This window comes from Scyliorhinus canicula, chromosome 9 (genome assembly GCF_902713615.1).
Source record: "Scyliorhinus canicula chromosome 9, sScyCan1.1, whole genome shotgun sequence".
Classification (NCBI taxonomy): Eukaryota; Metazoa; Chordata; class Chondrichthyes; order Carcharhiniformes; family Scyliorhinidae; genus Scyliorhinus; species Scyliorhinus canicula.
The window spans coordinates 97,400,381-97,424,099 of record NC_052154.1 but is presented as its reverse complement, the minus strand read 5'-3'; the positions used below and the strand labels follow the sequence as shown (position 1 = coordinate 97,424,099).

Genomic DNA, 23,719 nt, shown 5'->3' with positions numbered 1-23,719 from the left:
GTCTGTCTTCAACGCAGAGGACTGAAGTAACATCCCAGAAATACCTGTGAATCAGGAGGTGAAATAAAGTGAGCAACTTCAATTTGCCAAAATTCTTTTGGTTCTGTCCATCAGCCACATCAGATGGGTCATGGAATGCTGCTGAAATCTATTACTTAGGGAGCTTATAACTGGGCACTTCAAACATTTCAATGCAGTCAGGCAGAGTCAACATGGTTTTGTTGAAGACAATCAATATTTCACTAATTTATTTGAGCACTTTCAGGAAGCAAAAAAATCCATGGGGAGAAAGGATGCGGTCCACTTCAATTTACAAAAAGCACCTCATCGAAAGTTACCACACTAGACAAGAGGACATGGTGTTGGGATAATATGCCAGTGTACACTCTCCCCAGTCAGCGTGTGAAGGTGTGTACACGCTCCCCAGTCAGCGTGAAGATGAGTACACTCTCCCCAGTCAGGGTGTGAAGGTGAGTACACACTCCCCAGTCAGCATCTGAAGGTGTGTGCACACTCCCCAGTCAGCGTGAAGATGAGTACACTCTCCCCAGTCAGGGTGTGAAGGTGAGTACACACTCCCCAGTCAGCATCTGAAGGTGTGTGCACACTCCCCAGTCAGCGTGAAGATGAGTACACTCTCCCCAGTCAGGGTGTGAAGGTGAGTACACACTCCCCAGTCAGCATCTGAAGGTGTGTGCACACTCCCCAGTCAGCGTGAAGATGAGTACACTCTCCCCAGTCAGGGTGTGAAGGTGAGTACACACTCCCCAGTCAGCATCTGAAGGTGTGTGCACACTCCCCAGTCAGCGTGAAGATGAGTACACTCTCCCCAGTCAGGGTGTGAAGGTGAGTACACACTCCCCAGTCAGCGTCTGAAGGTGTGTGCACACTCCCCAGTCAGGGCGTGTTCACTCTCCCCAGTCAGCGTGTGAAGGTGTGTACACGCTCCCCAGTCAGCGTGAAGATGAGTACACACTCCCCAGTCAGGGTGTGAAGGTGAGTACACACTCCCCAGTCAGCGTCTGAAGGTGAGTACATTCTCCCCAGTCAGGGCGTGTTCACTCTCCCCAGTCAGGACGTGAAGGGTGCGTTCGCTCTCCCCAGTAGATCAAGGACAGTAGTGGGAGATTGTATATAGAGTCTGAAGAGATAGGAGAGGTCTTGAACGAGTACTTTTCTTCAGTATTTACGAATGAGAGGGGCCATATTGTTGGAGAGGACAGTGTGAAACAGACTGGTAAGCTTGAGGAGATACTTGTTAGGAAGATGTGGTGGGCATTTTGAAAAACTTGAGGATAGACAAGTCCCCCGAGCCTGACGGGATATATCCACGGATTCTAAGGGAAGTAAGAGATGAAATTGCAGAGCCGTTGGCAATGATCTTTTCGTCCTCACTGTCAACAGGCGTGGTACCAGGGGATTGGAGAGTGGCGAATGTCGTGCCCCTGTTCAATAAAGGGAATAGGGATAACCCTGGGAATTACAGGCCAGTGAGTCTTACTTCGGTGGTAGGGAAAGTAATGGAAAGGGTACTGAGGGATAGGATTTCTGAGCATCTGGAAAGACACTGCTTGATTAGGGATAGTCAGCACGAATTTGTGAGGGGTAGGTCTTGCCTCACGAGTCTTATTGACTTCTTTGAGGAAGTGATCAAGCACGTGGATGAAGGTAAAGTAGTGGATGTAGTGTACATGGATTTTAGTAAGGCATTTGATAAGGTTTCCCATGGTAGGCTTATGCAGAAAGTAAGGAGGCATGGGATAGTGGGAAATTTGGCCAGTTGGATAACGAACTGGCTAACCGATAAAAGTCAGAGAGTGGCGGTGGATGGCAAATATTCAGCCTGGAGGCCAATTACCAGTGGCGTACCGCAGGGATCGGTTCTGGGTCCTCTGCTGTTTGTGATTTTCATTAACGACTTGGATGAGGGAGTTGAAGGGTGGGTCAGTAAATTTGCAGATAATACAAAGATTGGTGGAGTTGTGGATAGTGAGGAGGGCTGTAGACGACGTAGACAGGATGCAGAAGCTGGGCTGAGAAGTGGCAGGTGGAGTTTAACCCTGAAAAGTGAGAGGTTGTCCATTTTGGAAGGACAAATATGAATGTGGAATACAGGGTTAAAGGTAGGGTTCTTGGCAATGTGGAGGAGCAGAGAGATCTTGGGGTCTATGTTCTTGATCTTTGAAAGTTGCCACTCAAGTGGATAGAGCTGTGAAGAAGACCTATGGTGTGCTAGCGTTCTTTAGCAGGGGATTGAATTTAAGAGCTGTGAGGTGATGATGCAGCTGTACAAAACCTTGGTCAGGCCACATTTGGAGTACTGCGTGCAGTTCTGGTCACCTCATTTTAGGAAGGATGGGGAAGTTTTGGAAAAGGTGCAAAGGAGATTTGCCAGGATGTTGCCTGGAATGGAGAGTAGGTCTTACAAGGAAAGGTCGAGGGTGCTAGGCCTTTTCTCATTAGAACAGAGAAGGATTAGGGGCGACTTGACAGAGGTTTATAAGATGATCAGGGGAATAGATAGAGTTGACAGTCAGAGACTTTTTCCCCGGGTGGAACAAACCATTACAAGGGGACATAAATTTAAGGTGAATGGTGGAAGATATAGGGGGGATGTCAGAGGTAGGCTCTTTACCCAGAGAGTAGTGGGGGCATGGAATGCACTGTCTGTGGAAGTAGTTGAGTCGGAAACATTAGGGACCTTCAAGCGGCTATTGCATAGGTACATAGATTACGGTAGAATGATGGGGTGTAGATTAATTTGTTCTTAATCTAGGACAAGGGTTTGGCACAACATCGTGGGCCGAAGGGCCTGTTCTGTGCTGTTCTATGTGAAGGTGTGTACGCTCTCCCCAGTCAGCGTGTGAAGGTGTGTACGCTCTCCCCAGTCAGCGTGTGAAGGTGTGTACGCTCTTTCTAGTCAGCGTGTGAAGGTGTGGACGCTCTCCCCAGTCAGCGTGTGAAGGTGTATACGCTCTCCCCAGTCAGCGTGTGAAGGTGTGTACGCTCTCCCCAGTCAGCGTGTGAAGGTGTGTACGCTCTCCCCAGTCAGCGTGTGAAGGTGTGTACGCTCTCCCCAGTCAGCGTGTGAAGGTGTGTACGCTCTCCCCAGTCAGCGTGTGAAGATGTGTACGCTCTCCCCAGTCAGCGTGTGAAGGTGTGTACGCTCTCCCCAGTCAGCGTGTGAAGGTGTGTACGCTCTCCCCAGTCAGCGTGTGAAGGTGTGTCCACTCTCCCCAGTCAGTGTGTGAAGGTGTGTACGCTCTCCCCAGTCAGCGTGTGAAGGTGTGTACACGCTCCCCAGTCAGCGTGTGAAGGTGTGTACACGCTCCCCAGTCAGCGTGAAGGTGTGTACGCTCTCCCCAGTCAGCGTGTGAAGGTGTGTACGCTCTCCCCAGTCAGCGTGTGAAGGTGTGTACGCTCTCCCCAGTCAGCGTGTGAAGGTGTGTACGCTCTCCCCAGTCAGCGTGTGAAGGTGTGTACGCTCTCCCCAGTCAGCGTGTGAAGGTGTGTACGCTCTCCCCAGTCAGCGTGTGAAGGTGTGTACGCTCTCCCCAGCCAGCGTGTGAAGATGTGTACGCTCTCCCCAGTCAGCGTGTGAAGGTGTGTACGCTCTCCCCAGTCAGCGCGTGAAGGCGTGTACGCTCTCCCCAGTCAGCGTGTGAAAACGTATCCACTCTCCCTCGCCCCATCCCCATAACCTCAACTAACCTGCACATCTTTGGACTGTGGGAAGAAACCGGTGCACCCAGAGGAAACCCACGCAGACACGAGGAGAACGTACAAACTCGTCAGACAGTCACCCAAGGCCGGAACTGAACCCGGGTCCCTGGTGCTGTGAGGCACCAGTGCTAACCACTGCTCCACCCCCTAATGCGAATGACATTGGCAATGTACCTGGTTTGATGCTCTGTTGTCTCGCAGCTGCACGCTCCATACTATCCTTCACGCAGTAGTATAACTCGCGACACTGCCAAAAAGAAACTCCACACAATCAAATACAGGTAGTTACATTCGGGGACGGGGAGTTTGAGTGACATGGAGGGGTAGAGGAAGCAGGAAACAGTTGTCAGAGACAGACAGACAGCAAACACCCATCCCAGTGCTGATCCAGAGACAGTGTGTGTGCTAGTACCTTCTTGGTGTAGAATTTGTTGAGCTGGGTCTCCTGGCCGTTTCGTCTCCACAGGCACAGGACCTTGGTTTTAGGACAGTACGTCATGTTAATGAGTTTCTCGTACCACCAGCGCTCGTAGACCGTGCCGATATTACTGCGCAGCACAATGCAGTCATCACAAACCTATTAAAGAGAACGGCACACAGCACTAGAGCAAGCAAAATAAATTGCAACCGCAGCACAGACAACGACCACGGTCCCATCACCCCAAGATGCCAGCAATAACAGTTAGGTTCCATATGCAAATGGTTGGAGAGGAACCATGGGGCATCTCTGTCCTTGGCAAACACAGGTAGGCTAATTAATTAAACTCAGCCTGCATCAAAGGACCAGAGACTTCCCATTGGTAACACAAATTAAAGAGACAGTGCCACCACCCCCACAGCAGAAACGCCACCCTTCAAGGACAGGCGCTAAACAAGGCCGCAGTCTGGTTGCACAGGATCTCTCCAGGATTAGCTCCTTGAAGGAATCCCAGCATATTAATGAGAACCTAGAAAGCAGAGCCAATAAAAGTAAGGAAATGATGGATATGCTGAATAATGACTTTACGTTAGTATTTGAAGTAGAATAAATTGAAGTCTGCAACCCGAGGAAACTAATATTGAATCATGGGCATCGAGCCACCAAACTAAACAGAAGCAAAGTAACAGCAAAGAAGAAAACGAATGAAAAATAAAGAGTGATAAATCCCCAGGATCAGATAGTTCCTCTCCCAGGGCTTCAAAGGAAATCAGTGTGATCAATGGAGAATGTGCAAACGCCACATAGACAGTCACCCAAGGCTGGAATTGAACCCGGGTCACTGGCGCCGAGAGGCATCAGTGCTAACCACTGTGCCACCGTGCCACCCCCAGGACTGAACCAAAACACCACTGAGGAAGGGAACCCAGTATTTAGGGCTGTACCAAAACACCAGTGAGGTAGGGAACCCAGGAATCAAGGCTGTTCCAAAACACCAGTGTGGAGGGGATCCCAGGAATCAGGACTGTACCAAAACACCAGCGAGGAGGGGATCCCAGGGATCAGGACTGTACCAAAATACCTGTGGGGAGGCGACCCACTGAAATTAGAACCATTACTCAGATACTTCGGTATCATGAATAGCTGTATAGGTATGAAGCTGTTGCATTCAGTATGGCAAGATGGACAGCACTACAAAGGATCACATGGCTGAATTTCTCCATACAAGTGTGCGAGCCTCGGAACTGGCTCAGGAAATCAGAGAATTACAGACAAATTCAGGAGCTGGTTTAGCACAGGGCTAAATGGCTGGCTTTGAAAGCAGACCAAGGCAGGCCAGCAGCATGGTTCAAGTCCCATACCAGCCTCCCTGAACAGGCACCGGAATGTGACGACTAAGGGCTTTTCACAGTAACTTCATTTGAAGCCTACTAGTCACAATCAACGATTTTCATTTAATTTCAAATGAGCTCCTCTTTGCTGCACTCTCTCTATAACATGACATTTGAGAATGTACGGTGTTGATGGTGTAATCGAGGAGTCCAGTACCTCCATGAAGAAGATTTCACCATTGGTGTCGGTCCCTGCATGCACCACGAATGTCTGCTTCTTGATGTGGCGGCTGCCGCAGGGTCTGATGTGCAGGTCGCGGGTCTCCTGAGAATCAAATACAAGGCCATTCATGGAACAGTACCAACACAGGGAAGTTCCTAACTTGTCGGACCTGTCAGAGGCAAGGGGTCAATGTGTGAACACCACCAATTCCAGAGGGAGCGGTGTGCGGTCCACACACTGGCTTCAGGTCCAGCAATATCCTATTGTTAGTTTCCATGCTCATCACCAAATCTCAGCCAGAGCTCCCTAATCTGCCTGTCAGGATAAATTCTCCCTGCTCCTTACTGACTCGAATCCTCCAGGCAGGTGTGTGTCTGACTAATATTCCTGCTGCGAGTGTGTGTCTGACTGGAATATTCCTGCTGAGAGTGTGTCTGACTGGAATATTCCTGCTGAGAGTGTCTCTGACTGGAATATTCCTGCTGTGAGTGTGTGTCTGACTGGAATATTCCTGCTGAGAGTGTCTCTGACTGGAATATTCCTGCTGTGAGTGTGTGTCTGACTGGAATATTCCTGCTGTGTGTGTCTGACTGGAATATTCCTGCTGAGAGTGTGTCTGACTGGAATATTCCTGCTGAGAGTGTGTCTGACTGGAATATTCCTGCTGTGAGTGTGTGTGTCTGACTGGAATATTCCTGCTGTGAGTGTGTGCCTGACTGGAATATTCCTGCTGAGAGTGTGTGTGTCTGACTGGAATATTCCTGCTGTGAGTGTGTGTGTCTGACTAGAATATTCCTGCTGAGAGTGTGTCTGACTGGAATATTCCTGCTGTGAGTGTGTGTATCTGACTGGAATATTCCTGCTGTGAGTGTGTGTGTCTGACTGGAATATTCCTGCTGTGAGTGTGTGTGTCTGACTGGAATATTCCTGCTGTGAATGTGTGTGTGTCTGACTGGAATATTCCTGCTGCGAGTGTGTGTGTCTGACTGGAATATTCCTGCTGTGAGTGTGTGTGTCAGACTGGAATATTCCTGCTGTGAGTGTGTGCCTGACTGGAATATTCCTGCTGCGAGTGTGTGTGTCTGACTAGAATATTGCTGCTGTGAGTGTGTCTGACTGGAATATTCCTGCTGTGAGTGTGTGTCTGACTGGAATATTCCTGCTGTGAGTGTGTGTGTCTGACTGGAATATTCCTGCTGTGAATGTGTGTGTCTGACTGGAATATTCCTGCTGTGAGTGTGTGTGTCTGACTGGAATATTCCTGCTGTGAGTGTGTGTGTCTGACTGGAATATTCCTGCTGTGAGTGTGTGTGTCTGACTGGAATATTCCTGCTGCGAGTGTGTGTGTCTGACTAGAATATTGCTGCTGTGAGTGTGTCTGACTGGAATATTCCTGCTGTGAGTGTGTGTGTCTGACTGGAATATTCCTGCTGTGAGTGTGTGTCTGACTGGAATATTCCTGCTGTGAGTGTGTGTGGCTGACTGGAATATTCCTGCTGTGAGTGTGTGTGTCTGACTGGAATATTCCTGCTGTGAGTGTGTGTGTCTGACTGGAATATTCCTGCTGCGAGTGTGTGTGTCTGACTGGAATATTCCTGCTGTGAATGTGTGTGTGTCTGACTGGAATATTCCTGCTGTGAGTGTGTGTGTCTGACTGGAATATTCCTGCTGTGAGTGTGTGTGTCTGACTGGAATATTCCTGCTGTGAGTGTGTGTGTCTGACTGGAATATTCCTGCTGCGAGTGTGTGTGTCTGACTGGAATATTCCTGCTGTGAATGTGTGTGTGTCTGACTGGAATATTCCTGCTGTGAGTGTGTATGTCTGACTGGAATATTCCTGCTGTGAGTGTGTGTGTGTCTGACTGGAATATTCCTGCTGTGAGTGTGTGTGTCTGACTGGAATATTCCTGCTGCGAGTGTGTGTGTCTGACTGGAATATTCCTGCTGTGAGTGTGTGTGTCTGACTGGAATATTCCTGCTGTGAGTGTGTGTGTCTGACTGGAATATTCCTGCTGTGAATGTGTGTGTGTCTGACTGGAATATTCCTGCTGTGAGTGTGTATGTCTGACTGGAATATTCCTGCTGTGAGTGTGTGTGTCTGACTGGAATATTCCTGCTGTGAGTGTGTGTGTCTGACTGGAATATTCCTGCTGCGAGTGTGTGTGTCTGACTGGAATATTCCTGCTGCGAGTGTGTGTCTGACTGGAATATTCCTGCTGTGAGTGTGTCTCTGACTGGAATATTCCTGCTGAGAGGGCAATTGACTGGAATATTTCTGCTGGTTTACATCCCTGGAGCGGGAGCATGGAAACCTTTGACAGTGCTAGGGTGGAAATGCTCACCAGGTTTGGGAGGCGGTCGAGGAGTTCGTTCACTTCCTGACTGTGCACCAATCCGATATGCGATTTACCCATCAGCCTCCTCACCTTCTTCCGGATGTCATTCTTGCTGACCTGTGCAAAAAGATGTGACACCAGTTAACAGACCAACTGTGCACCAATCGCAAAATACCCCCCAAATCACAGGGCTGCAACTCTCTCGCCTGGAGCTCAAATCTTCCTCAAATAAGCTTTCAAGACATAAAGATAACAACTTACATTTATATAGCACTATGAATGTGATAAAGCAACCATAGCTGAGAGAGGACAGGGAGAATAATGGAAAGGGACTTGGTGCAATTCAAGTCATGAGCAGCAAAATATAAGAAATAGGAATAGACCATACATTGAGTAGGCTCTATCATTCAGCACGATCTTGGGCTTCAATTCCATTTTCCCACTCACTCCCCATTTCCACAATGCCCTCAGACACAAATAATCTGTCTAATCCCAGCCTTAAATATATTCATCAGTGGAGCAACTACAATCCTCTGGGGTACACAATTCTAAAGATTCACAACCCTTTCGAGTGAAGTAATTTCTCTCAACAACATAATAGATAAAAGCAAATTACTGCGGTTGCTGGAATTTGAAACCAAAACAGAAAATACTGGACACTCTCAGTAGGTCTGACAGTATCTGTGGAGAGAGAAGGGAGCTAACGTTTTGAGTCTGCATGACTCTTTGTCAAAGCACCCTCATTTCTCCGCATCTCATCCCTAAATGCTCGGCTCTTCATCCTGAGGCGATCTCGGTATTTTAGGTTCCCGACCAGTGGAACCAATCTCTCAGAATCCACTTTCTCATCTGGCTTTTGATGCCAGAGGGTGGGAGATGCTGAGCTAGCTGGATAGCTGGTTCACGGGAGCAAAGTGGGGGGAGAGCTGAGGAAAGACGAAGTGGGAGGGGGGTACTGCTGACGGGTAAGGGACAGTTAGGAGACTGAAGATGGAGTTCAGATGGCGGTCGCCGCCGAGGGGCGGATCAAGTGAGGTGCGGAATACGGGCTAGGAGCTGGCCTAGGAAAGGTCATGGTTGACCGACAGGTGCGGGGGGGGCAAAAGCCCCCCCCCCAACCAGACTGGTTACATGGAATGTTCGTGGACTGAACGGGCTGGTTAAGAGAGCTCGTGTGTTCGCACACCTACGACAGTTAAAAGCGGACGCGGCTATGTTACAGGAGACACACTTGAAGCTGGGAGACCAAATTAGATTAAAGAAGGGATGGATCGGTCAAGTGTTTCATTCAGGACTGGACTTTAAAACAAGGGGGATGGCTATCCTGATCAATAAAAGGATAACATCCGAGGTGGGGAGGATAGAGAAAGACCCGGAAGGCAGATTTATTCTGGTTAGTGGGAAGCTAGAGTGAATGGCAGTAGAGCTGGTGAACATATATGCCCCAAACAGGGATTATGTCGCGTTTATCAGGAAGGTGCTGGGGAAGATCCCAGACCTTGACTCGCACCGGTTGATCATGGGGGGGGCGACTTTAATACGGTCCTGGACCCGAGGTTGGACCGGTCGAGTGCTAGGTCGGGGAAGCTATCAGCAATGGCAAAGGAACTGGGGTTCATGGGACAGATCCGTGGAGATTTGAGAGACTAAGGAGCAGGGAATAATCATTCTACTCCCATGTACATAAGGCGTACTCCAGGATAGATTTCTTCATGCGAGATAAAACACTGTTAGCAGGGGTTGAGGGCACTGAGTACTCAGCAATTGTGGTTTCAGATCATGCACCACACTGGATAGACCTACAGGCAGATACGGGAATGTCCCAGTGCTCACAATGGAGACTAGATACAGGGCTGTTAGCGGACTAGGAGATCTGTGAGCGAGTGAGAGAGGCCATTCAGGGGTACATAAAGATCAATGACACGGGGGAGGCTGCGGCTGGGGTGGTCTGGGAGGCACTGAAAGAGGTCATTAGAGGGGAATGTATTTTGATTCAAGCCCACAGAGATAAAACTGAGCGGTTGGAGCTGGACAGGTTGGTAGGAGAAATCTTACAGGTGGACAGGAGATATTCAGAGTCTCCAAATGAGGAGTTCCTGAAGGAGCGTCAGAGACTTCAAATGGAGTTTGGGCTCCTTTCCACAGGTAAGGCGGAGGGTCAGCTGAGGAGGGTAAAAGAGGCAAGATATGAGCATGGAGAGAAAGCCAGCAGGATGCTGGCACATCAGCTGAGGAAACAGGAGACGGCGAGAGAAATAGGGAAAATAAAGGATATGAGGGGGAAGATGGTGACGGACCCGGGGGCGGTGAATCAAGTGTTCCGGGAATTTTATAGCCAGCTATACGAGTCGAAACCCCTGGTAGGGGAGGAGGGCATGAATCAATTCCTGGGGAGGTTAGAGTTCCCGAAGGTAAATGAGGATCTGGTGGAGGTCCTGGGGGACCCAATTGGGCTGGGGGAGGTGATAGATAGACTGGGGGCGATGCAATCGGGTAAAGCCCCGGGACCTGATGGGTTCCCAGTGGAATCTTATAAGAAGTTCTCTGGGTTATTGGGGCCGCTCCTGGTTAAGGCTTTCAATGAGTCCAAGGAGCTGGGAGTACTCCCCCCACCACCACCCCACCGACCCCCCACCCCCTCCCAACGTTATCACAGGCATCAATTTCTCTCATCCTGCAGCGTGACAAGGATCCGGGGAGCTGTGGATCGTACAGGCCAATCTGCCTCTTGGTAGATGCCAAATTATTGGCAACGGTTCTGGCCACTCGAATAGAGGATTGTGTCCTGGAGATAATTGTGGAGGATCAGGCGGGGTTTGTAAAGGGCAGGCACCTGACATACAACATTAGACGGCTTCTTAATGTAATTATGATGCCAGCGGAGGGGCGTGAGGCTGAGGTGGTCGTTGCCATGGACGCGGAGAAGGCTTTCGACCAAGTGGAGTGGAAGTATCTATGGGATATTTTAGGCAGGTTTGGGTTTGGGCAGGGATTTGTGGAGTGGGTCTGGTTATTGTACCAGGCCCCGGTGGCAAATATAAGAACTTACTGAGTTTGGTCAGAATACTTTAGTCTATGTCGGGGGACAAGGCAGGGATGTCCGCTCTCCCCATTACTGTTTGCCATCATAGAACCCTTAGCAATGGCTCTGAGAGCAGCGAATACCTGGAGGGGAACAGTGAGAGGGTGGGTGGAGCACAGGGTCTTTCTCAATGCGGACGATTTGCTGCTTCATGTCACGGACCCCGTGGGCAGATGAACAAAATCATGACGATATTCGGAGAATTTGGCCGATTTTCAGGCTATAAGTTAAATACGGGAAAGAGCAAGATGTTCCGTGATCCAGGCATGGGGGCAGGAAAGGAGGCTGAAGGAGCTACCTTTTAAAGTGGTTGGGAAGAGTTTTAGGTATCTGGGGATTCAAGTAGCCAAGGATTGGGGCAGCTTCACAAGTTGAATTTGGGCAAAGCAGTGGGTCAAATGAGGAGGGATTTTTGTAGATGGGACATGCTCCCACTGACTCTGGCGGGGAGGGTTCAGACGGTGAAGATGACGGTCCTTCTGAGACTGCTTCTATTTTTCAGTGTCTCCCGATTTGTGTCGCAAAGGCTTTTTTCAGAAGTATTAATGTCGCGATATCGAGGTTTCTATGGGCGGGTAAAACCCCGAGAGTAAAGAGGGCACTCATGGAACGGGCCAGCGGGGAAGGGGGGGGATTGGCTCTCCCGATCTTTATTAACTATTACTGGGCTGCCAACATATCGATGGTCAGGAAGTGGGTAGTGAGGGAGGGGTTGGTCTGGGAGCGGATGTAGGCAGCATCCTGCAAAGGTACGAGTCTGGAGGCTTTACTGACGGTGCCCCTGCTGTTCTTGCTGGCTCGGTACTCCACAAGTCCTGTGGGGGTGGCAGCCCTGAGGGTGTGGGGGGCAATGGATGCAGCACATGAGACTGGAGGGGGCGTCAGTGTGATCACCGATCTGTGACAATCACCGGTTTGTCCCGGGGGGGGCTGGATGGGGGCTTTAAGATTTGGCAGCAGGCAGGGATTGAGAGGTTTGGGGATCTATTCATCCAGGAGGGCTTCCCGACCTTTGAGACGTTAGAGGAGGAGTTTGACTTGCCGGGAGGGAACGGGTTTCAGTATCTTCAAGTGTGGGACTTTGTACAGAGACAAGCTTGTCCCAAGCTTTCCTCGCCTCCCCCTGAGGGGACTATAGGATAAAGTGCTGTCAAAAACAGAAGTTGGAGGTGGGAAGGTTTTGGATATATAGAGGGAATTGTAAAGTGGGAAGGAGCCCCAATCAAAGAGGCGAAGAGGAAGTGGGAAGAGGAGCTAGGAGGGGAGCTGGAAAATTAACTGTGGTAAAAAGCCTTGAAAAGGGTAAATGCATCCTCGTCCTGTGCTAGACTTAGCTTGATTCAGTTCAAGGTAGTCGACAGGGCCCACATAACGGTAGCCCGGATGAGTAGGTTCTTCGAGGAGGTGGAGGACAGATGTGGGCGGTGTGGGGGTAGCCTGGCCAACCATGTTCATATGTTTTGGGCATGTCTGAAACGGAGGGAATTCTGGCAGGGATTTGCTGATGTTGTGTCAGAAATCCTGGAAGGGAGGGTACCTCCGAGTCCAGAATTGGCAATATTTGGGATGTCGGAAGATCCTGGGGTGTCGGAAGATCCTGGGGCGGGGGGGGTAGGAGAGAGGAGGAAGGCCGATATCCTGGCCTTCTCCTCCCTGGTGACCCGGAGACAGATCTTGCTGAGATGGAGGGACTCGGAACCCCCAAAATCAGGAGTGTGGGTCAGTGTAGAGGGAGCTTTACTCTATCTAACCCCGTGCTGTACCCATCCTGGGAGTGTTTGATGGGGACAGTGTAGAGGGAGCTTTACTCTGTATCGGACCCTGTGCTGTACCTGTCCTGGGAGTGTTTGATGGGGACAGTATAGAGGGAGCTTTACTCGGTATCTAACCCTGTGCTGTACCTGTCCTGGGAGTGTTTGATGGGGACAGTGTAAAGGGAGCTTTACTCTGTATCTAATCCTGTGCTGTACCTGTCCTGGGAGTGTTTGATGGGGACAGTGTACTGTAGAGGGTCCCATTGAATAATCATGGAACAGTGTAGAGTGCAAAAGACTGACTGTTAATTTCGGACCCAATCATCTTTTCTACAAAAGTGCGTGGAGCTGACCTTGACCATCAGCATGTACACTATCATATTGTAGAGTAACGTTGAAAGCAATCGGTCCTCATCATCCTCCAGCCGCTTTCGGTCATGCTCCCCCAGTGACTCATATCTGCAGGAAGAGAGTCCAACAGGTTAACTGATGGAGGTTTTCAATCTCACAAATAAGCAGTGAGACTGGATCCTTTACTGCAGAGTGGTAGACGTGCTGTACCTGTCAATCATTTCTTGTGGTCCCTGGTCCATGCCCATTCCTTCTCTCTCCAACATCACTGCGTCCAGGTAAGTGTCCTCCCAAAACTGGAGCTGGTCCCACAGTACCGAGCGTTCCTTACCTGAGGAGTGGGAGTAGGTAAGACAGTTACTTTGGTTAATCCCTCACCCACTCAGCCAGGGCACCCAGTCACATCACAACACACAGCGCTGGCATGCACCATCCCAGACTAGGCCAAAGAGCCAGCAGCATGATCGGGGCTGGATAAGTGCATGGCACCAGTGGTGTGGATTCTGTGCAAACCTCTGTATTCCCACTAAATGGTAGTGAGTAGGAAGAAACAGAAATCAGCTGGCAACAGCCAGGCAGAGGAAGGATCAGAATACGAGCAAATATCTGGCACAGGGGTGGGGGTGGTCATTGATCCTTGGCACGGGGGGACGGAGGGGGGGGGGGGGGGGGGGGGGGGGGGGAGAAAGAGTCTGGGTGATTTATACTTGGCACGGTTGGGGGCGGGGGGTGGTGATCGATTCATGGCACGGGGGGGGGGGGGGGGGGAGGCGAGGTGATCGATGCTTGGCACAGGGGGAGGGGAGGGACAGGACATTATTTTTAATCACACACTATTGATCAGCCTCGGGGTGAACTGATGCTGAGCAAAGATGCAATTGGGCCCTTGTTTGGAATGTTAGGTACAGCCAATATTCCACATTTACCTCACAAACATTCCACCTCAACACGTCACGGGGAGCGGGGGCAGTGTCCGGGGGGGTGGTTTGCGGGGAGGAGAGTGTGGGGCAGGGTGGGGAAGGGAAAGCTGGAAGCTGTGGGGCAGGCTGGCGGGGGAGAGGGGGGCCGGCTTTTGGGGGGGGGGGGAGCGCGGGGGCAGGCTGGGGGGGGGAGCGGGGGCAGGTTGGGGGGGGGAGCGGGGGCAGGCTGGGGGGGGGGGGGCGGGGGCAGGCTGGGGGGGCAGGCTGGTGGGGGAGCGGGGGCAGGCTGGGGGGGGGAGCGGGGGCAGGCTGGGGGGGCAGGCTGGTGGGGGAGCGGGGGCAGGCTGGGGGGCAGGCTGGGGGGGGGGCGGGGGGCAGGCTGGGGGGGGGAGCGGGGGCAGGCTGGGGGGGGAGCGGGGGCAGGCTGGGGGGGGGGAGCGGGGGCAGGCTGGTGGGGGAGCGGGGGCAGGCTGGGGGGCAGGCTGGGGGGGGAGCGGGGGCAGGCTGGGGGGGGAGCGGGGGCAGGCTGGGGGGGGAGCGGGGGCAGGCTGTGGGGGAGAGGGGCAGGCTGGGGGGGAGCGGGGGCAGGCTGGGGGGGGAGCGGGGGCAGGCTGGGGGGGGAGCGGGGGCAGGCTGGGGGGGGAGCGTGGGCAGGCTGGGGGGGGGAGCGGGGGCAGGCTGGGGGGGGGGGAACGGGGGCAGGCTGGGGGGGGGAACGGGGGCAGGCTGGGGGGGGAGAGCGGGGGCAGGCTGGGGGGGGGGGGGAGAGCGGGGGCAGGCTGGGGGGGGGAGCGGGGGCAGGCTGGGGGGGGAGAGCGGGGGCAGGCTGGGGGGGCAGGCTGGGGGGGGAGAGCGGGGGCAGGCTGGGGGGGAGCGGGGGCAGGCTGGGGGGGAGCGGGGGCAGGCTGGGGGGGGAGCGGGGGCAGGCTGGGGGGGAGTGGGGGCAGGCTGGGGGGCAGGCTGGGGGGGGGAGTGGGGGCAGGCTGGGGGGGGAGCGGGGGCAGGCTGGGGGGGGGAGCGGGGGCAGGCTGGGGGGGGGGAGCGGGGGCAGGCTGGGGGGGGGAGCGGGGGCAGGCTGGGGGGGGGAGCGGGGGCAGGCTGGGGGGGGGAGCGGGGGCAGGCTGGGGGGGGGGCGGGGGCAGGCTGGGGGGGGGGGAGCGGGGGCAGGCTGGGGGGGGGAGCAGGGGCATGCTGGGGGGGGGAGCAGGGGCATGCTGGGGGGGGGAGCGGGGGCAGGCTGGGGGGGCAGGCTGGGGGGGGGAGAGCGGGGGCAGGCTGGGGAGGCACGGGGCAAGCTGGGGGGGAGCGGGGGCAGGCTGGGGGGGGAGCGGGGGCAGGCTGGGGGGGGAGCGGGGGCAGGCTGGGGGGGGAGCGGGGGCAGGCTGGGGGGGGGAGCGGGGGCAGGCTGGGGGGGGAGCGGGGGCAGGCTGGGGGGGAGCGGGGGCAGGCTGGGGGGGGGGGGGGAGAGCGGGGGCAGGCTGGCTCTCTTCACAAGACTGGACATGAATGCGAGTGACTGCTGAGATTTTTAAACATGCAGGAACTAAGCAGGAGCAGCGCTGATTACTCATAGATAAGGTCTCCATGGCTGCATCCTCCAGCTGATCCCACATTGAGCTCTTGTCTCTCCCTGAGCAGATCCCAAGCAGCAAATAGGAAGGAAAAAAGCCAGGCATTTAGTTACATTTTTCAGACAGAATGGTGAGGGTTCAATTGTTTCACATGTGATAGTGAGAGAGACAGACACACACACAGCCACACACACACACACAGTCAGACTGTGAAGTCAGTCAGAAACTGCAGCAGGGCGACAAGCATAAACCCAACTCCGAGTGCAGCCAATATGTGCTTCACCTCACACACAAACCTGAATTCAGACAGGAGCCACGAGGTGTGGACCTAATACATGGATTGATCAATGTAAATACCAGGTACCCAGGGTTCGGAACCGGGTCCCCAGAGCATTACTCTGGGTTTCTGGTTTACTCGTCCAGTGACAATACCACTACGACACTGTCTCCCCCGACACCCTGCTGTACAGGTATACAGTGCACCTCTGCAAGATTTCTAATCAAAGTTGTGCACAGATACTCAAACATGGCAATGAGACTTGTAAGGGTCTCTCTTGCTCCTTCTTCTTTATTCTCTACTATTGTCTTGTTTCCCCCTTTCTTTTATTCATGTTGTTACATTTTGGATGGATGGCAAGTGGACATGAGTCGTTAAGACAGCCTCTGCCTATAATTCAAACAGCAGGATCCAGAAGGTTGTGCTGGCTTGGACTGGTAATTGGGGATTGGCTCGCCTCAGTTTGATTGATGTGGCTGATAGCCATTGACTGATCCCAGAAGGCTGTGCCGTGCCTGGTAACAGGTGGCGATTGGATATTATTCCACGGGAATGTTTCTCAGAGCCACAAGGTTCCACTTCAGTTTTTTATAATTTATTTCATTGGACGTGGGTGTCTCAGGCTGTGCCAGCATTTATTGCCCATGCCTAATTGTCCTCGAGAGGGTAGTTAAGAGTCAACCGCATTGCTGTGGATCTGGAGTCACATGGAGACCAAACCAGGTAAGGATGGCAGATTTCCTTCCCTAAAGGACATTAGTGAACCAGATGGGTTGTTACAACAATCTAATGATGTTACATCATTAGACTTTTAACTCCAGATTGTTATTGCATTCGAATTTCACCATCTGCAGTAGCGGGATTCGAACCCAGGCCCCCAGAGCATTAATCAGGGTTTCTGGTTTACTAGTCCAGTGACAATACCACTACGCCACAGCCTCCCCCTGACACGCTCCCCATAAGAAGTCAGCGGAGAGGAGTGTCAGAGATCATCTTGTGGGTGATGAGTATGGAGGTCACCCAATGGGTGAAAGGGACTGGGGGGTGGTTGTCACCCAGTCTGGTGGGTGATCCAGGCTGGGGATTGGGAGGTTTACTGTTTACTCTGGTACCTCGTGGTTTCTGGGGTAAGGAGGTGATTCAAATCACTACTCATTCAGCACTTCGTAATCATCTCATCTGAAAAAGACAGGATTTGTCCGAGTTCTTACCCAACAATCCCTCGAAGAGGTAAACCCTCTGACTGATATCCTCGGGTGGTACAGGGGGCTGTGGATATGGACTGCCACCTTTAGAAGCCTTGAATCCAGGTCCCAGCATGTGTGATTTTGCCTGTTAGTCAAAAACAACTCCATCAGCTTATCGCCAAATCTGTTCACTTATCAGTTCATTTTCCATTCTGTCGATCCGCACAGCGCACACACACTTATCCCACATTTCCCCACCACTCTTTTACCATTCCTCTTCCTGCTCATCATCCAGCGTCCCGCCCTCTATAACTTTCTTCAGTCAAAACCTGCCTCATCACTCCCAGTGGGAAACAGCACACATCATTTTCCAAACTGTTCACACAAGCTGTCACACATCTCCACTCCCAGTCCCCCATCTCCCAGCCTCACTATCTCCCTTATGACAGCCCAACACCCTGCCCCCAGCCACAGCATCTCCCCCCCGAAGCCTCACCGTCTCCCCCCCCCCGAAAGCCTCACCGTCTCCCCCCCCCCCCCCCCCCCCCCCGAGGCCTCACCGTCTCCCCCCCCCGAAGCCTCACCGCCTCCCCCCCCCGAAGCCTCACCCGTCTCCCACCCCACCGAAGCTTCACCGTCTCCCCCCCGAAGCCTCACCGTCTCTCCTCCCCCCCCCACCCCCCACCCCCCCGAAGCCTCACCAACTCTCTCCCGAGGCCTCACCATCTCGCCCGATGTCTCCCCATCTCTCCCCCGAAGCCTCACCGTCTCTCTCCCGAGGGCCTCACCAATTCTCTCCCGAGGCCTCACCATCTCGCCCGATGCCTCCCCTGAAGTCTCACCATTTCTCTCCCCCGAGGCCTCACCATTTCCCCCGAGGCCTCACCATTTCCCCCGAGGCCTCACCATTTCCCCCGAGGCCTCACCATTTCCCCCGAGGCCTCACCATTTCCCCGAGGCCTCACCATTTCCCCGAGGCCTCACCATCCCCAGTACCCTATCTGCTGCCTCACTATCTCCCCTCTGACACCCCCACTCTCAGCCTCACTATCCCCTCACCCCTCTGACACCCCCACTCTCAGCCTCACTATCCCCTCTCCTCTCTGACAGCCCCATGCTTTCTGGCTAGTTTTTCCACATTAACTCAATGGATCGTCCATTTTTAACACAACATCGAGACAGCTAGACTCACTTCACTCAACCTTGATCATATCTGCTGTTAACATTGCTGAGATCTACTAGGGCAATACGGTTGCACAGTGGTTAGCACTCCAGCCTCACAGTGCAAAGGTCCCAGGTTCGATCCCGGCCCTGGGTCACTGTCCGTGTGGAGTTTGCACATTCTCCCCGTGTTTGTGTTGGTTTCACCCCACAACCCAAAGATGTGCAGGCTAAGTGGATTGGCCATGCTAAATTGCCACTTAACTGGAAAAAATGAATTGGGTACTCTAAATTTATTTTAAAAAACATCGCTGAGATCTGAATTATAAGGATTGGCAACGCACCATTAGTTTATGAGTAAATATGCAGCAAAGCCTCCCTGTTCTGACCTGACCAATTTCAGCCCAGCAGCCTCACTGGTTGTTCTGTCCCAGGTGAAGAACAGGGGGAATAAATATTTTAAAAATAAATTTAGAGTACCCAATTCGTTTTTTCCAATTAAAGTGGCAATTTAGCGTGGCCAATCCACCTACTATGCACATCTTTGGGTTGTGGGGGTGAGACCCACACAGACACGGGGAGATTGTGCAAACTCCACACAGACAGTGACCCAGGGCCGGGATCGAACCCCGGGCCTCAGCGCTATAGGCAGCAGTGCCAACCACTGTGCAACCGTGCCGCCCGACAGGAGGAATAACTCAACTCAGTTCCCATTTGTCAGCATGGAGTAGGTTGGATGCAGACTTACAAATATGTGTCTGGTGTCGGTGTTGGTCTCAATCTCACTATCCGAGAGAGTCCCTCTGGACGCTGTCGTGTCCGAGGAGCTTTTCCCTGGCATGTTTTCTCCAGCAGCACTGCTGTAATCACTGTCGGCTCCCAGTGTCTCTCCTGAACTGTTACTGACCTGGGAGACAGATTAAAACATCAGTGAGTGTCAACATCCCAAACACAGCAACAGCTTACCACTCCAGATTCCAGGGCAACGCTACATCAAACACTTCCGCTATACAAGCTCCTTAGGCAGCATCTTCCAAACACACGGCCTCTACCTTCTAGAAGGACAAGAGCAGCAGATACCTGGGAACACCACAACATGGAAATTCCCCTCCAAGTCACTCACCATCCTGACTTGGAAATATATCGCTGTTGTTGGGTCAAAATCCTGGACACCCAAGTGAGGGGAATGGGAATGGGAATGTGGATGCAAAAACCCCTAGTGAGGGCAATGGGGGGCAAGAACTGAAGTCAAAGAACTTAGACCCTCAATAGGGGTATTAGGGGTGAAGATGGGAAAACCGTTAAAGCACTACTACAGGTTAAAGTTCTTAAATCACCAACCACAACCTACTAAATGACCCCTAAAATGCTAAGGACTAATGAAGAATTATTAAGGCTGCATCTACCATTTATTGAAGAACTTTTAAGATGCTAACTATGGTCCAGTAAAGGATTGTAAAATGTTTAACTGTGCACTAATTTCAGATCATTAAAAGGTGCCAAACACTTTGGGAAAGCATGACACCTCAATTCAAGAAAAGGCGGAGGCAGAAAGCTATAGGTAAGTTAACCTAATAGCTGTCAAAGAGAAAATGCTGGAATCCATTATTTCGGAGGTAATAGCAGGACATTTAGAAAATCATAATGCAATCTGGCAAAGCCAACATGGATTTGAGAAAGGGAAATCAGATTTGACTAACTTATTAGAGCTCGGTAAGGAAGTAACAAGGAGGCACGGTGGCACAGTGCTGCCTCACAGCTCCAGGGACCCGGGTTCAATTCCAGCCTTGGGTGACTGTGTGGCGTTTTGCACATTTTCCCTGTGTCTGCTTGGGTTTCCTCTGCCTGTTCCGGTTTCGATGAAGGGGGTTGTCTTTAACGAGGAAAGGTCAGACAGGTTACGTTTATACCCCTTGGAGTTTAAAGAAATGAGAGGTGAACTCATTGAACATACAAGATCCTGAGGGGACTTGACTGGGGGGGAGGGGGGGGGGGGGGGGGGGGGGGTGATAGTTTAAAAATTAAGAGTCTCCCATTCAACACAGATACAACAGATACAATTTTTTTGTCCTAAGGGTTGTGTGTCTGTACAATTCTCTTCCCCAGAGAGCAGTGGAGGCTGGGTCTTTGGATCTCTTCCCGGCAGAGTTAGACAGATTTTTGATTGACAAGGGGACAAGCGTTATGGGGGCCAGACAGAAAAGTAGAGGTAAGGCAACGATCAGGGCAGCCATGATCTCATCGAATTGCGGATCAGTCCCGAGGGGGTCTCCTCCTGCTCCTAATTTGTATGTTCTTGGGAAAGAGATGCCCCAGGAGATTCCACAGAAATCCACGGTTTTCTGTTGGAAATCCCGACATTGATTGGATCCAGAGCTCTTGACTTGGAACTGAACAAGGCTAGAGATTATGTTTCCACACTCGGGAAGATTTGGTCACCCAGTGTTGGGAAACACAGTGACTTTGGCCATTCCTTTGATCAGAGGTGTGGGTTGGGGTGGGTGAAATATTGCAAAGTTGCCTCATGGTGCTGTAGCCACCTAAGATGGACACTGGGCTAACAAGATGGAGAACTGCTAAGACTGCAGGGAAAAAGCAGTTTAGCCAAGACAAGCAGTCTGCAAAGACTGATTAGCATTTTGCACGCAGCAAAACTAGTTTCTGGCCAGGTGGAAGATCTCAACCAAAGGTGTTAATAGCAAAACGCTTTGCATATTAATGCGGCAATCCAGATCTGGGCACACACAATGGCAACATTTGGGTTTGAATAGATACTTTAAGTGGATGTCCAGACAGAGCGGCACCAAAGGTATCCACCACAAGAGACCGCCCCCTCCATCGAGGAGAGACCCTCACATTGGGGGATTCGAAAGATATCGATTGGGAGCTGATCCAATCGATACCTGAAGGTAAAAGCCCGCCCCAAAAAGGCACGGACATTGGGGCCCACTATAAAGATAGACCCCCACACATGGTCCTGTCTGTTTTCGTGCTCCGGCTTTGACTTCGACCCAGAACTTCGACTTGTATCCTGACTCCAGCCGTTGAGCACCGGCCGCCGAACCGTAAGTGACAATTACGACGCTCGCTACGCGAACCAGCCCCACTAGACCCCCAGCGACCAGCACACTCTCTGAAGGTTACAGACCAAGAACGAAACGAAGGCCTCGCTCCCTGACCTTGCCTGTTCCTGTTTAGTTAAGTATTCTGATCGCTTAGTTTAGTTGTAGCTTAGTCCCTTAGCGTGTGCATGCGTATTTATTATATTTGTAATAATAAATACTAATCGTTTGGAACTTACTAATCGGTGTATAGTTTTATTACTTTGAACCTGACCTTGGAATATTTGTGAGGTGTTATACGACACCTGGCGACTCCCGAGCTGAAAATACACACAGAGCCTAGCGGTGTTAAGCACACGGCCTTTAAACGGAGGCGTGTTAATACACTCCAATAAACGCGAATTACACTCAAGTAAAACGTGCAACAGTGCTCATCTCTTCTGTCACCTGTCAAAGGCAGGTTTGTGTGTAAAGGTACAGTCCCTGGAGCAAACCTGCAGAAATGCTTCCAAGCGGAACCTGCACACTAACTTAATCATGATGTGGAGATGCCGGCGTTGGACTGGGGTGAGCACAGTAAAAAGTCTTACAACACCAGGTTAAAGTCCAACAGGTTTGTTTCAAACACGAGCTTTCGGAGCACAGCTCCCTCCTCTGTGCTCCGAAAGCTCGTGTTTGAAACAAACCTGTTGGACTTTAACCTGATGTTGTAAGACTTCTTACTGTACTAACTTAATCAGTATTGAACAGAGGGAGAGAATAGGACACTGGGTTACTGTTTAGTGATTGGCCTCAGGACCCTCAAAACCTCAGGGCAGCACAGTAGCATAGTGTTACTGCACAATTGCTTCACAGCTCCAGGGTCCCAGGTTCGATTCCCCGCTTGGGTCACTGTCTGTGCGGAGTCTGCACGTTCTCCCCGTGTCTGCGTGGGTTTTCTCCGGGTGCTCCGGTTTCCTCCCACATTCCAAAGATGTGCCGGTTAGGTGGATTGGCCATGCTAAATTGCCCTTAGTGTCCAAAATTGCCCTTAATGTTGGATGGGGTTATTGGGATAGGGTGGAGGTGTGCGGTTGGGAAGGGTGCTCTTTCTAAGAGCCGGTGCAGACTCGATGGGCCGAATGGCCTCCTTCTGCACTGAGGAATCTATGAATCTCAGGGACTCCCGTCCTTAACACCCTAGTATGCTGGGCAGAAAGGGCCCTGTCTGAGAAGGCTCTGAGCTGACGGATGGCGTATGGAATCTCCCCACAGGGATAATCTAACATTGGCATGCCCTTGCATTTTAAAGTTGTATTAGGGGTCCAATTACTGGCCTCTCCATCTGTATACCCAGTCACTGTGGGGAGGGGGGGGTGTTCGGATGTATGTGATTGTAAGGAAGGAGGAGGGGGGACGACGACTGGCGGAAATCATTTGATAGCTATAGATGAGGAAGCCCATTCAGTCTATCTTCATTCATCCACCTAGAGTGAGCATACAGACCACATGCCAATGTGTCAAATCTGTTGGTCATCATCTCTCCAATAATTCCAGGCATTTTGTTCCTTTACTTCTATTGAGACTCCATTGCTCAGTTTGATTATCATTTGTTAAAAAGCTTCCTGATTTCAGGCTGAGGAAATAGCCTTTTAAAGAGTTTGAACCTTCATCCATCCTTTCCTAACTTTGCAACGCAGTTTCATGTTGTAGATTGATCTTTTTCTTTCCATTAACCACCTCATGGTGCTCCTTTAGGTCAGTTCTCAGACATCAACCCCCGTAATGGGCTGAAATATCCAATCACTCCGCTTGGGGGGACAGTGGTGCAGTGGTTAACACTGCTGCCTTACGGCACTGAGGACCCGAGTACAAATCCGGCTCTGGGTCACTGTCACTGTGGAGTTTGCACATTCTACCCGTGTCTGCGTGGGTTTCACCCCCACAACCCAAAGATGTGCAGGGTAAGTGGATTGGCCACGCTAAATTGCCCCTTAATTGGAATTTGGGGCAGCCTGGTGGCACAGTGGTTAGCACTGTTGCATCACAGCTCCAGGGACACTACAAGTTCAATTCCAGCCTCGGGTGACTGTCTGTGCGGAGTCTGCACTTTCTCCCTGTGTCTGTGTGGGTTTTTTCCGGGTGCTCCGGTCTCCTCCCACAGTCCAAAGACGTGCAGGTTAGATGGATTGGCCATGTTAAATTGCCCCTTAGTGTCCAAAAAGGTTAGGCAGGGATTATTGGGTTACAGGGTTAGGGTGGCGGTGTGGGCTTAGGTGGGTTGATCCTTCCAATGGCAGGTGCAGACTCAATGGGCCGAATGGCCTCCTTCAGCATTGTAAAT

The 23,719-nt window shown here is 51.9% G+C and overlaps 1 protein-coding gene across 45 annotated transcripts in view; it reads right to left on the bottom strand.

Annotated features, from left to right (window-relative positions):
* Positions 1-23,719, bottom strand: part of madd (MAP-kinase activating death domain) — a 224,091-nt gene that overhangs the window by 47,512 nt on the left and 152,860 nt on the right. For 33 of the 45 annotated variants that reach the window (XM_038807261.1, XM_038807262.1, XM_038807264.1 and 30 more), the window contains 9 exons: positions 19,083-19,241; positions 17,198-17,318; positions 15,706-15,768; positions 13,429-13,549; positions 13,221-13,326; positions 8,038-8,148; positions 5,690-5,797; positions 4,136-4,300; positions 3,898-3,970 (listed from right to left, as the gene is read on the bottom strand). In XM_038807261.1, coding sequence (XP_038663189.1) covers positions 3,898-3,970; positions 4,136-4,300; positions 5,690-5,797; positions 8,038-8,148; positions 13,221-13,326; positions 13,429-13,549; positions 15,706-15,768; positions 17,198-17,318; positions 19,083-19,241 — 1,027 coding nt within the window. The remainder of the gene's footprint in view (positions 1-3,897; positions 3,971-4,135; positions 4,301-5,689; positions 5,798-8,037; positions 8,149-13,220; positions 13,327-13,428; positions 13,550-15,705; positions 15,769-17,197; positions 17,319-19,082; positions 19,242-23,719) is intronic. The other 12 variants (XM_038807290.1, XM_038807275.1, XM_038807281.1 and 9 more) reach the window with 1 other exon arrangement.